Source organism: Kogia breviceps, chromosome 17 (assembly GCF_026419965.1).
Source record: "Kogia breviceps isolate mKogBre1 chromosome 17, mKogBre1 haplotype 1, whole genome shotgun sequence".
Lineage (NCBI taxonomy): Eukaryota > Metazoa > Chordata > Mammalia > Artiodactyla > Physeteridae > Kogia > Kogia breviceps.
Genome location: NC_081326.1, coordinates 76,809,078 through 76,822,834, shown reverse-complemented (window position 1 = coordinate 76,822,834; position 13,757 = coordinate 76,809,078). Strand labels below are relative to the sequence as shown.

The following is a 13,757-nucleotide window of genomic DNA, read 5'->3' as shown; positions in this document are numbered from 1 at the left end:
CACAGGCCCCAGACGCCCAGGCTCAGTAGTTGTGGCTCACGGGCCTAGTTGCTCCACGGCATGTGGGATCCTCCCGGACCAGGGCTTGAACCCGTGTCCCCTGCATCGGCAGGCAGACTCTCAACCACTGCGCCACCAGGGAGGCCCCCATTATTCTTTATGTAATATGAAGTGAGCACAAAGGGTAGTTAAAACTTTCAGGAGAGGGCTTCCCTGGTGGCGCAGTGGTTGAGAGTCCGCCTGCCAATGCAGGAGACACGGGTTCGTGCCCTGGTCCGGGAAGATCCCACATGCCGCGGAGCGGCTGAGCCCGTGAGCCATGGCCACTGGGCCTGTGCGTTCGGAGCACTTTCAGGTGCCTGTGGAGTTATAAGAACTCTATGCTTTGCATTTATGCAAGTTCACATGGGATGCAGACACTCTTTTATCTTTTAGGTTATGTCTGAATACTGGAAAAATTAATACAGTTATTGATGAGAAGCCTGGTTATAGCCAAAAGTGATGAGATTTTATTTCATTTGTCTTAGGAATGCCCACAATGCTTATTTTTCTTTCAGGTGACTAGCAACTTTCTCCACTAAAGACTAAATACCACTTTATATGCTATAAATCACTCCAAATCATTTTAAAGTCTCTTAAGTCAAAAAAAAAAAATAGGTAAGCCCAAGACTAAAATGAAGTATTCATAATAAATATATGTTTGGGGGAATTCCCTGGCAGTCCAGCGGTTAGGACTCAGCACTTTCACTGCCGAGGGCCCGGGTTCAATCCCTGGTCCGGGAACTAACCCCACAAACCGTGTGGTGCGGCCATAAATAAATAAGTAAATACGTGTTTGGGAAGAGACTTTGACCTAGAATATAAAAACGACTCTCAGGCTTCCCTGGTGGCGCAGTGGTTGCGAGTCCGCTTGCCAATGCAGGGGACACGGGTTCGTGCCCCGGTCCGGGAAGATCCCACATGCCGCGGGGCTGCTGGGCTGGTGAGCCATGGCCGCTGAGCCTGCGCGTCCGGAGCCTGTGCTCCGCAACGGGAGAGGCCACAACAGTGAGAGGCTCGCGTACCGCAAAAAAAAAAAAAAAAAAGACTCTCATAAGTAAATAAGACAAACCCCCCAATTTTAAAATGGGCAAAAGATGTGAACAGACACATCACAAAAAATGATACAGATGCGCAGCATCATCATTCAGCAGGCAACTATAAATTAGAAGCATAACGAGACATCGCTCTACGCCCCTGGAGCGGACTAGGGTTTGGAACCGTGACACCACCACAGGTTGGTAAGGATGTGGACCAGTGGGGCCCCGCCAGTGCAGGAGTGTGAAAGTCTACAATCACGATGAAGAACTTTTTGGCAATTTCTCATGAAGTTAAAATTCACGTATCTTATAATCCAGCAATTAAATTCCTAGGCATTTACCCAAGTGAAATAAAGAGGCGCATCCAGATAAATACTTTTACGGAAATGCTCATAGCAGTTTTATTCATAACAGCCAAAGCTGGAAACCCAAATTTCCATCAACAGATGAATGAATACTAAACGACGCTTACCCATACAATGGAACACTACTCACAAAAAGAGCTACGGAAACACAGAACTACTCAGCTGAGTCTTTAAAACATGCCAAAGTGAAAGAAGTGCGGATTACACAGGATTACATGCCGTATGAATCCATTTATGTGAAGTCCTGGAACAGGCGTAACGAATCCACACTAACAGAAAGTGGTTACTTGGGCCTTAGGTGGGATTAACTGGGAAAGGACAAAAGGGAACATTTTGGGGTGACAGAAATGTTATTCTTGATCGTGATGATGGTTACACAGGTGTATGGATTTGTCAAAATTCTGTACACTTAAAATAGGTGTTTTACTGTATGGCAACTGGACCTCAACCAAAGTTGGTTAAAATGGTCTGGTAAAATCTGCTTCTATACCATTTGAAACATCTCCAGTAACGGTGAGTTTTCCAACAGATGGAGTACTGTCTGCTCTTTTTGAATTATTTACCCCCTCATGGCTTCTAGGCTTGCTGGACTTTAAGAACTCAAGATATGCCCTCATGGGAAATCCATTATCACAGCATTTCAAAACTGGTTGTTTTGTTAATGTTCAGATAAAAGAAATTCAGAGGGAACAACAGTTCTGCTGTGTAATAAAACTGGCCTGCTTTTGAACAGCCTTACCCAGAGAGGGATCCGCCGGTCCTCCCGTTTCTCCAGCTTCCCTCCCAGATCATCCTCTGCTCTAGCTGACAAATGTCTACTTATCTCTGTAGACCAGTTTGCTGTCACCTCCTCCGTGAAGCCATCCCAGTTGCCCCGTGCCAAATTAGTCACCTCCTTACCTATGCTCCTGCGCAATTGGAAACACACTTCTCTTTCAACACTCAACTCGGCGTACTGAGACCTTCCTGCCTCCCCCATCAGACTCTAGACGACTTCAGGACACCTGGTGTCTCATTCATCTCCGTTTCCCAGTATTTAGCACTGGTCCTTTTAGATAATTACATTTTTCAAATCAATGACAAAGTGAGCCAGAGAGCAGCGCAAGGGGGAGAAGTTGGGCTCAATCATGGAATGGCCGAGACAGGAAAAGTCACGTGGCGCGCCAGGACTGTGTGCCCTTTGAATGAATCAGAAAGACACACAGACGACTGAGGACAAGCCTCCCCCAGAGCAAGTGGACAGTCATGGACAAGCTGTAAAGGCAAAAACACAAGGGGCGCCGTCTTACTCTGGCTACTGCCTGCAAGTGCTGAATGCATTTTGAGCCGAAGACGCCAGCAGGGCCGAGAGGAGGAATTTCCGACAGACCAGCAGATTACACAAAACAGCAACAACAAAAAGAGCATCCAAAAACATATTTTAAACAGCAGTATAGAAAAGACAAACCAAGTACACAGCGACTGGGGTGTGCTTTTTACTGCCTTGCTCTAGATGCCAGGGACACACAAATCAATCAGATACGCCCACTGTGCTCCACGAATTAACACTGTAACAAGGGAAGAGAGAGGATCCGAAACACGATTTTGACATATCAGAGTAATAAGTGCAGTAACAGAGGTGAAGGACCACCGAGGAACGGAAGCAGAGGGTAGCGGGCTGAGCCGACAGTCAGCCCGGTGAGGAGAGGGGGCATTCCAACCAGGACGGAGGCAAGGAGGCAGGAGCGGCCTGGCTAAGTGGGGACGTCCAGCAGTTAGTGCTGCCACAGTGCCAACGGTGCGGCAGGGAGTTAACCGGCGGGAGAAGAGGCCCCAGGAAGCAAAAGGCCTTCGGATGCAGGATGGGGAGATTGGAACTTATGCTAAGGACAGGGAACCAATTTGTGGTTTTAGATAAGAAAGGATGTTTCTCCAACTTGCCTTTCTGATAGATCAAAATATGCTAAGGAATACTCTTTTAAAGGGATACGATTAGATACATAATTCTACTTTAGAAGGGATTTAACTCTGGGGTGAATTGTAATTGTGCAATGAAACAGAAGAACCTTCTCCCGAGGCCGAGCTCCTCCCCCGACGCTGGTCCAGCTCCAAGTAAGCTGTCCAGTCACGTGACTCTCACGAGGGCACGAGCTCCCAGCAGAGGAGGAAGGCAGCGGGCCGGCTGGGCAGCCAAGTGGGAGGTGGCAGCCCACTCCAGAGGCAGCCCTGCCGGTGACTCTGGGAAATGGTGACATGTCCAAAGCCGCATGACTTAGGGCTCACACCACTCGCTTCGAGTCTCACTCAGTGAGTTGGAGTATAGTTACAAGTCTGTGTGTTCCCCCTGACCTACATACTTCTCACCCAAATGTATGGGGGTCTGACTCAAGGGAAGTCCCTCTTGGTGAGCCTCTTGACTGCCTTTAAAGTTCGGAGCTGAGGTGAACTCTGTCCCATACTGACTACATTCATAGAGTTTGTCTTCAGCATGAATTTTCTGGTGCTGAAGGAAGTTTGACCTCTGAATAAAGCCTTTCCCACAGTAACTACATACGTAGGGCTTCTCTCCAGTGTGAATAACCTGGTGTAGGAGGAGCTTGGAGCTCTGAATGAAGGCTTTCCCACAATCCTTACACGCGAAGGGCCTGTCCCCAGTGTGGATCTTCTGATGCTCAGTGAGATGGGCTTTCTGGAGAAAAGCTTTCCCACACTCCTTACACTCATACACCCTCTCTCCGGTGTGGATCTTCTGGTGTCGAATAAGGTATGAACTCAGAAAGAACGCTTTCCCGCACTCGTTACATTCATAGAGCTTCTCTCCAGTGTGGATCCTCTGATGCTGAGTGAAGTTCGACGTCTGGCTGAAACGCTTCCCGCACTCGTTGCACACGTAAGGCCTCTCTCCAGTGTGGATCCTCTGGTGCTGGATGAGCTTCGAGCTCCGGATGAAGGCCTTGCCGCACTCGTTGCACTCGTAGGGCCTCTCCCCAGTGTGGATCCTCTGGTGCTCGATGAGGTCCGAGCGGTGGCGGAAGGCCTTCCTGCACTCCTCACACTCGTACTGCCTCACCTCCGTGTGGACCTGGTAATGCCGGATGAGGCTGGAGCTCCGGATGAAGGCCTTGCCGCACTCGTTGCACTCGTAGGGCCTCTCCCCAGTGTGGATCCTCTGGTGCCGGATGAGCAGCGAGCTCTGACTGAAGCCCTTCCCGCATTCCTTGCACTCGAAAGGTCGCTCCCGGGTGTGGACGCGCTGGTGGCGGATCAGGTCTGAGCTGTGACAGAACGCCTTCCCACACTGAGCGCACTTGAAGGGCCTTTCTCCCGCGTGCGCTTTCTGATGCTCCACAAGATCCGCGTAGAGAACGAAGTCTTTCCCACACGCATTACACACGTAGAGTCTGTCTCCGCCGTGAGCGCGCGGATGCGCCATGAGGTGGGAGCTCTGGCCGAAGCCCCTCCCACACTCATCACGTCTGTGAGATTTCTCCCCAGCCTGAGAAACCTGATGTCTGACCAGGTCCGAATTAAATGGGAAGCTTCCGCAAGCCTCGCGCTGACGGGCCTCCCCTTCGATCAGCTCTCTCTGAAGCAGGAGGAGGTTTGAGCTCAGGACGGGGCTTCCTCCTGACTTACCGCCCACCTGCGCCGCCTCTCCTGTTTGGATCTTCCAGTGGGTAACTGTCACCGGCTTGAAACCCCCCTCCTGGGAGGGGCAGCTCCGCAGGCTCTGCCCGTCCAGGTTTCCCAACAGCCCCCCTAATCTGGGTTCAGGGGCCCCGCCAGGCGCAGGGGCAGCGAGCTCCATCACTGTGAGGGCCTCGGACACTGTCTTCTGCAGATTTCCATGCTCAGAAATTCAGGCTCCGGAGTCACCTTCTAGTCACCAGTCAGTCTGCAATCAAAGAGAGTACGGTTATCTTTCCCCTTCCTTAACAGACGGGAATCTGCTGGAGCGGGCAGGCGGGCGGCAAAACGCATATCCAAGGAGTGGGGGAGAGGAAAATGTTCCATCTGCCACACCCCCGGCCCAGCACCGTGCTCGGCTCACCCCGCCGGCCTCTCCGCTGGCGAAGGCCTCTTCGGGCTCCACCGCTAACACCAACTCCAGGGGACAGGCTGGCCGATGGCAGATGGGCTGGGATGTGGCTTGGACTGCACTCAAAAATCAAGACATATTCCAAAGAAACACAGATGGACTGCTCTTACCACCTCTGCGCTGCCCCTCCTTCCCCAGCTTAGATGGTGGATGGGATTATATTCATTTGGGGTATATATTTTACACTCATTCTCTCGCATATTAACCCTAACTCCCCTGCCCTTCCCCTCCTCTATCATACTTGTGTGGGAAAACCCCAACCCCAGTAAAATTCAGCTTGCTTCCTGATCGGTGTCTGCACCCCTGCCGACTCAGTTCTCTCTACACTTATAACCACTTGCTTAACGGACCCCAAGAGCTGCCGGCAATTTCTACACTTGGCTAACTCCCCTGTAAGATCATCTCCTGGTTTCTCTTCTCCTCTCAAATGTCCAACACCCCGTCCTTCCTCTCAGGGACGATGACCTTGCGTCTTCCTTCAGTGAGAAAATAGAAGCAATGAGACGAGAATGCCCACTTTCTCCCACATTTACCAACCTACCTGTGTTTACACCCACACCATACCCTCCCTCTTTACAGGGTTAAATGTCCTTGGTCGAATCCAAGGTAAAGACATCCAGGGCTTCCCTGGTGGCGCAGTGGTTGAGAGTCTGCCTGCCAATGCAGGGGACACGGGTTCGAGCCCTGGTCTGGGAGGATTCCACATGCCGTGAAGCAACTAGGCCCATGAGCCACAACTACTGAGCCTGGGCGTCTGGAGCCTGTGCTCCGCGACAAGAGAGGCCTCGACAGAGAGAGGCCCGCGCACCGCAATGAAGAGCAGCCCCTCGCTCGACACAACTAGAGAAAGCCCTCGCACAGAAATGAAGACCCAACACAGCCAAAAATAAATAAATAAAAATACAACTTTATTTAAAAAAAAAAAAAAGACGTCCACCTGTGCACCCCCAGCCCCGCCCTGCAAAAGTCTCGGGTTGGAATGTTCACCACAGCCCTGTTCATAATCACCAAAATATCCATCAACAGAAGAAAGGGTAAACTGAGGAGCCCTCCTCCAACAAGGGAGGAATGCATAGCAATGAAAAGACCTGCCCCACACAAAAGCACAGGTGAACCTCACAGATGTAACGCTGAGCCAGAGTTCATATCGTATGATCCTATTTATACAAAGTTCAGAAACAGACAAAACCAACCATGGTGGGAGACTCGAGTCAATGATGGTCTCTAGGGAGAAGATCACGGTTGGCAGGGGGTGCAGGGAGGCCTCGGGGTTCTGGTGACCTGCACATGGGCCTCGCTCCACAGGTGCGTTTGCTTTGGAAAAGCCTGTGCTTATTTAACCTCCCACGGTCTCCGGGACGCTGTGTCCAGCTCCCGTCTCCAGCTCTGGAATTCTCGGAGCCATCCATCGCTATGTAGCAGTTCACCTCAGACTTCCTTCCAGCAGACGAGGGACCCAGCTCCCATCTCACAGGGCCGTAGGTCGGAAGCCCAGCCTGGTACGACTGGGGCCCGAGAAGGGTTGCACAGGTGCCAGCCAGGCCGAGGTCTCCTCTGGAAGCTCTGGGAAAACGTCTCAGGTTGTTGGCAGAATGTGGTCCCCTGTGCTTGTGGAACTGTCCCCGATCACAGGCTGGTGGCCCCTGGGGGCACCTGCACCTTCCAGGCAGCAGCTCAGACGCCCTCTGATTCTCTTCCGTGACCAGCGGCAGAAACCCTGCCTTCCGAGGGCTCCCCGACTAGCCCTACCTTACGTCAACTGACCGCCAGAGCCCTCCCTGGCAGCCAGGAGGGGTGCACGGTCGGGTCCATCTCAGGACCCTGCCTGCCACACCCCAGCTGGGGCCCAGCCCACGACGGAGCCCAGAGCACCCGTCTCCACCTGGGGCAACTCAGAAGGGCCACCCAGCCCCAAAGCTCCACTGGGATGTGCCTGGGCCTGTTTCAAACCCACTGCCTGATCCCTCCGTCCTCACAGGTGCGTCCCCGAGCGCGCCCCCCGGCTGCGCCCACTTCCCAGGAGCTCCGTCCAAGACGACCCTGCACCAGTGGGAAGCAGACCAGTTGCTATGCAGCCCCACAAAGCGATGCCCTCCAAAACCCATTTCCAGCGTGGCTGCCAAGGACAAGGATGTGCCCCTGAGGACACAGCCAGGCAGAGGGGAGCAGCCCGGGGGCAGGAAAGCGGTGTAACCAGGTAACAGGAGCTCTATGGCCGCAGGGCTTCTTCCCAACAGGCTGTTCTTTTTTCTTCGCCTCGCATCAAGTGCACACATCTCGAAGAACTCCTGGGGTTCACCTGCCTGGCCACCAACACTTCCATAGCCCAGAGGCTCCCCCTCCAAGGGGAACCATCTCTATTATTACAGATGAATTCTGCAAGTTTTCAATTTCAATTAAATGGAACCATACAGCTGTTTTGTGTCTGCTTTTTATTCAACATGTACCCACTTTTTATGGAGATAGAATTCACACACCATAAAATTCACCATTTTAAAGTGCGCAATTCAGTGCTTTGCAGAATACCCCTAAGGTTGTAGAACGGTCCACACTATCTAGTTAACTCGCGAGCACTGTCATGACCCCACCTCGTGTCTGCTGACGCTGAGCGCCGCACCGGGGGGGCCACCTGGGTGGCACAGACCTCACGGTGTGCAGCCTCCACCGCGCGAACACACCGCCGCGCGCCTTCCTCTCTCCTATCCCCCAACACCGAGGGGCTGGCAGCGCAGGCTGGGGGACAGAGCTGCCATAACTGCTCCTGTGCTTGTCTTCTGGTCGACAGAGGTGCTCATTTCCGCTGGGTCCTGGGACTCCTTCGCTTCAGTGGCCACCAGTTCAGGCCACCCTTGCAGACTCCACTGGGAACCACAGCCGCTGTGGACCAGCGACCGCTGTGGGTTTGGGGTCCTTCCCCTTCCTGAGTGGGGGCATCTATGTGGTGGGTGAGGAGACAGCATTTGGGGAGGCTGGGACTTGTCTGAGTTTAGACTGTGACCATGTGAAGAGGCCCTGGCGCCGGGAGAAGGCCACACCCAGAGACCCTGGCTCTGGGCGGGAAGCGGTAACTGAGCGTGACCTGGTGCGGGACCCAGGAAAGCCCATGGGGTAAACCGTGGCAGAGACACACTGCCTGGAGTCCCTGCTTCCTCTGAGTGACGGAAACACCGCCAGAAATTTTAGCGGACACACAGCAGTGAATGACTTCATTTCCTGAAGTCCCCTGAAGTGAGGTGTGACCCTGTGACTGATTCCAGCTGAGACAGAGAGGAAGGGACGTGCGCATGCCACCCGTCCCCCACCCTCCCGCCCACCTGCGGGGACGTGCACGAGGCAGCACAGTAGGCGCTCCAGGGCGCCGGAGGGGCAGAGCCGCCCACCTGCCTGTGAGATGGAACACGAGAAACCAAGTTTCCTCTTGGAAACCCTATTTTTGAATCTCTGTTACAGCAAAATGAACCCATGCTTAAATACCGCTATTAGACAACGTGACGATTCAGATGCAACGTTCCCTGTGATGATCAAGAAACTGAACCCGCACACCAAGAGCTGACAATAAGGATGAGAAGCTGAGCACAAGTCTATGCGAGGCATTTCTCTCCGTGTGAGATTTGCAACACAGCTTCCGGGAGCAGCAGCCCTCTCGGGGTGCCCTGTGACACAGCATTTACGACCACTGCCTGCTGACGTTCGCTGAGAATGTTCTTCTGAGTTAAAGGCCCACTAACTTGGTTTAAAATATTTTCTGCTTATACAAATTACTTTTAGCTAGTTATTTTTTCAAGGTATAAAGGTAAACTAATGCTATTTAAGAAAAACTTTAAAAACAACAATAAAATTACCCTTAAGCCCACCACTCAGATTACACACGGACATTTTTCCTCGAGTGCTTTTCTGCACCAGTGTATTATGAAATCAGGACCACACTCCTCAGTCTCATATCCTGTTTTACTTTACTTTTATATCTTGTTAATTCTTAGCGATGAAAAACATAAGATACACATCGTAAAAATATTCCACGTGGTAAACATAAAATATAGACTATGAATACCCCCAGCAATCCCACAGAGAACCACTGTTAGCTGTTCAGTTTATACACATTCATCCAGACCTCTGACGCAACAAGAACAACGATACATTTACTGAGGGACACACGATCTTCAGATACGAACACGGCATCGCACTGTGCCCATCCGCCTGCAGCACTTTCTGGCATCCCTCAGGTTCCTTCACACAGATGCACCTGGCGCTCTGAGCAGCACGTCACCATCACAGGCGCTCAGCGGCCCCACTACACCTCGGCGCTGGAGGGGCAGCCAGCCCTGTGCCTCTGGGGTCAGGAGGAAGGGCGCTCCCTGACGCGCTCTGCCCACTTCTCTTCCCCCGACAGGGGGAAGGAGTTCGCCAAGTGAAAGGTTTGAGAGAATAACTAGGCATGCAGCACCCAAGCTCTCTGACAGGGTGTCCAGCAGGCAGGACAGTGTCTAACCAGCACTCGCCTGAGAAGTCCAACGTCACCCCAACCTAGGCTTTGACCAATGGTGAGGTGACCCTTCGCTCTTCATGGGCCTCACTGGTGCAGACTTGGGAGAGGAGGAGGAGTGCTACCGATGAGGGCCCCTCAAACCCCAAGCAGGCAGTGCTGAACTGGCCTGCATGCTCTCAGGGCCTCCAAACCTTGTGAGGCAGCTATTACCGCTATTATTTACTCCGTTTCACAGAGGCCGAGAAAGTCAATTACCTGTTAAGGCTATTAAGTGGCGGAGCTCAGGTTCAGGGCCAGGCCTGTCTACCTCCACGGCCCATTTCCCGCTGCTGAAGATTTTCTTCCCTTCCCAACTATGATGTCACTTTTACAAGATATTTTGCTTAGATCAGCTTGGATTAGTATTATAAAAGTAAGCTTATATTTTAAATCTTGTTATTTTTCTTAATTCAAAAACGGGGAGGGGAGACTTGGCTTTTTGTTTTGGAGGTGATATTTTCTGATTTTTTTGTTTAAAATGACTGTTATACCACCTGAAAACAGGCTTGCATATATTTACAAGAATATAGCTTTAAAAATGTATGCCTATGGGCTTCCCTGGTGGCGCAGTGGTTGCGAATCCGCCTGCCGATGCAGGGGATGCGGGTTCGTGACCCGGTCCGGGAAGATCCCACATGCCGCAGAGCGGCTGGGCCCGTGAGCCGTGGCCGCTGAGCCTGCGCGTCCGGAGCCTGTGCTCCGCAACGGGAGAGGCCACAACAGTGAGAGGCCCGCGTACCGCAAAAAAAAAAAAAAAAGTATGCCTTTTCATGATTTTCATAACTTTTTTTAACTTTAGAGGAAGTTTTAAAAATGAAATATGCCTTGCTTTGAATAAACATTTATCTTAAATTCAGTACTCTTTCAGTTTCTGCTTAGCTCCTTTTTCTTCTGTGAATCCAAGCAAAATTAAATTGATACTCTTTCATTTAAAGAAACCTGAATGAAATGAACAAAGGAAGTAAAAATACGCCAGACTTCTGGTTCCGTAACATCCGAGGCTAACGTGGCCCACTCTTCTGTTATAACACATAGAATTTGCTGCACGAAACATAACATGAAACTGTCGAAATACACAGTTGATGCTGAGAGATGGGGCAAAAGCCTCAGCGCTGGGAATGAAGTGGAAGCTTAGGCTGGGAGTGGAGCCTGTGAGCAGCCCAGAGGGGCTCAGAGATGGTGAGGGGGCAGTGCCCGCTGCAGGCACTAGAAGCTGTCTGCACTGGTGAAAGGGCGTTACAGCCTTGGGCTTACAAGTTAGCCAAGGTCGCTGTCTGCTGCTTACAGCCTAAAGAAAGGAAGCCAAAAAAAAAAAATTTTTTTTTTTTTTTTTTTTTTAAAGAAAGAAAGGAAGCAGGCAGGTTTGCCAAGCTTCACCCTTGGGAATAATGGGAAAAGGAGAGTAAAAAGACACATGAGGAAGACACGGACTAGAGCTCCAGGAGAATCTGCACCTCTGTGCTGCCTCGTGGCCACCACTCTCATCAACCTGAGCTTCTGCCACTGCAGCCGTGTTGGGGACTGAGTGCCTGGCGTGTGCTTTTCTTCCTTCCTCACAACCATCCATGAGGTTCAGGGAGGTGACTCGTTTAAGGCTGCGCCAGCTGCTAGCTGCCATCTCCTCCTCCCACCCCACCCCATGGCCATTTGGTTTTTGCTCCCAGGGCTCTGCCCAACGATGCCAATGGTCTTCTCCTTCCCTGACAAGTTCAGTGTCCTTTCAACAGTCATCGTCCACAACCCGAGGTAGCGCTGGACATGCCTGACAGCTCCTTGAACTGGTTCAAGGCCTCGCCCTGTTCTGGGTCAGCTGCTTCCCTGAGCACCCCTTCCATCACCGGCTTGTGAATGTGGTCTGGGCCTTCTCAGCTCAGACTTGCAAGCCCCATCGTCCCCCGGACCTTTCCCGGAGAGTCAGGAATCCACCACCATCACTCCAGGAAGGGCTGGAACCACCAAGTTAGGCTTGTGAAAGTATAGAGTCCCCCCGCCCCCTCATTTCTCTCTGTATTCTCCATAAGAGGGATGTTGCAGTTATCACCATTATTAAGATACCGTTACAATGTTACATCTACAAAAAGTCCCACCTCTGTGGACAGGAGCAAGGTATCGCCTGAAGACTCGGTTTGACTGGCATCTCTCAGACCCTAGGTGGGCAAAAGACATTTCTGTCATTCATTGGGACTGGAGCTCGGGGAAAGTAGGTGCTGCAGAACGGCTACTGCAGAGTGATGAGCTCTACAGACAAACTGCCTGAGTTCAAACTGGCCTCCAGCTAACATTCCTGGGAAACCACAGACATGCTACTCAGGCCCTGAAGATCCCATGACCACCATGCAGCCACTGCATGAGGGGGTTAAGACGTCCAGGACATCAGCAGAGACGGCCACCGGGTTCAGATACAACTCTAAAAAGGGAGCCTTCAGGGAAGAGTTGGGACAGCGCAGCCCATCACCTCTCCCCACCTGGGAGTTCTCCTTCGGGACCAGGGCTGCAGGGAATCCTGTTCATCACCTCTACCCCCGCCAGGACAGAGGTGCCGGCTCTGCATCTCCTCCAGCACAAAGAGGCTCGAGGCCCCGGCCACTTCCCCAGCATCATTTGGAGAGCTCCCTTGGGCTCCTGGGAGAGGAGGCAGGCTTAGAGCAAAACAGTAGTACTAGCCGCACCTGTGCCCCCCACCCACCGCCAGGCCACCTCCGAAGGGCTGGTGGGCTTGAGAACTGCGACACAGACGCTGAAGCTGGAGGCTCTACGTCTTGGGTGTGTGACCCCTGGAGCCAGAGAAAGGAACCAAGAGAGTGGAACCGGGTATTTACCCACACGACGTTCCTTGGGGAGAGAAGCTGCGGGCCCCGGGCCGGACTGCAGCCTAGCGGGGACGGCCGTGACGGCTGCCAGGCTCCGGGACCCCCGTGCGGGGCCGACCGCGCTCAGCCCGCCCGTCCGCCCGACCGGAGGACCCTGCCGCCCCCGCCCGCGGCCCGAAACGCCCCACTCACCCTGCCCCCAGAGGCGAGAGGACAGCGCGCACCCCGCACGCGGACCGCTGGCCGCCCGCCCCGCTGGCCTGCTGACAAAGCCCGCACGGCCGCCCGCACGCCGCGGCCGGAAATCGGCCCGAGGCCCCGCCCTGGGAGCTTCCGGTGCCGCTCTAGGCGCGCAGAGACCAGCTTGCCTCTCTGTGGTACGGACCTCCAGCCGGACGCGGGCGGCCGCGACTCCGGCGGGGAGCCGGGCAGGGAGCCGGGCAGGGGGCAGAGTAGGAGTGCAGCTTCTGCGCCCCCGCAGCCTTGAGCGCCGCCTGCCCGCCAAGTGTGAATGGCTGCCAGGGGTGTGTCTCCCGGGAGCTGTAAATGCTGGCGTTGAGAACCAGGCGGAGCTCCCTGCGCCCAGCGGCCCCGGGCCCCAGGGCGTGCGCCCCCCCTCCGCCTTCGGGCACGGGACGAGGGCCGCTCCTCAGAGAGGCGAGGCCTGGTGTGGCGCGGGCCGCCGAGGGCTTCCGCCTCCTTCCCGCGGCGGGCAGCGCTTCCCTAGCCTTCCCGCAGAGGCTCACTCCAAGCCCACGAGGAATGTCCTCCAGCATCTTCCTTCTACGGACCAAGGACTGAAGCTGGAGAAGCCAGGTCACTTCCTCGAGGTCACACAGCTAGTGAGTGGCCAGGCCTACCGCCTCGAGGGCCTCGCTCCTGACCTGGCCGTGCGTTTGG

General features: G+C 53.5%; 1 protein-coding gene across 6 annotated transcripts in view; it reads right to left on the bottom strand.

The window, feature by feature from the left end:
• ZNF623 (zinc finger protein 623) overlaps positions 1-13,757 on the bottom strand; it is a 22,642-nt gene extending 8,885 nt beyond the window's left edge. Inside the window, exons 1-4 of one of the 6 annotated variants that reach the window (XM_067017826.1) lie at positions 13,050-13,757; positions 12,135-12,194; positions 5,475-5,578; positions 1,454-5,318 (exon numbers count right to left, since the gene is read on the bottom strand). In XM_067017826.1, the coding sequence (XP_066873927.1) occupies positions 3,747-5,231 (1,485 nt within the window). In that variant the 5' untranslated portion in view covers positions 5,232-5,318; positions 5,475-5,578; positions 12,135-12,194; positions 13,050-13,757 and the 3' untranslated portion in view covers positions 1,454-3,746. Of the gene's footprint in view, positions 1-1,453; positions 5,319-5,474; positions 5,579-12,134; positions 12,195-13,049 lie in introns of those variants that run through there. The other 5 variants (XM_059043327.2, XR_010837531.1, XM_059043330.2 and 2 more) reach the window with 5 other exon arrangements.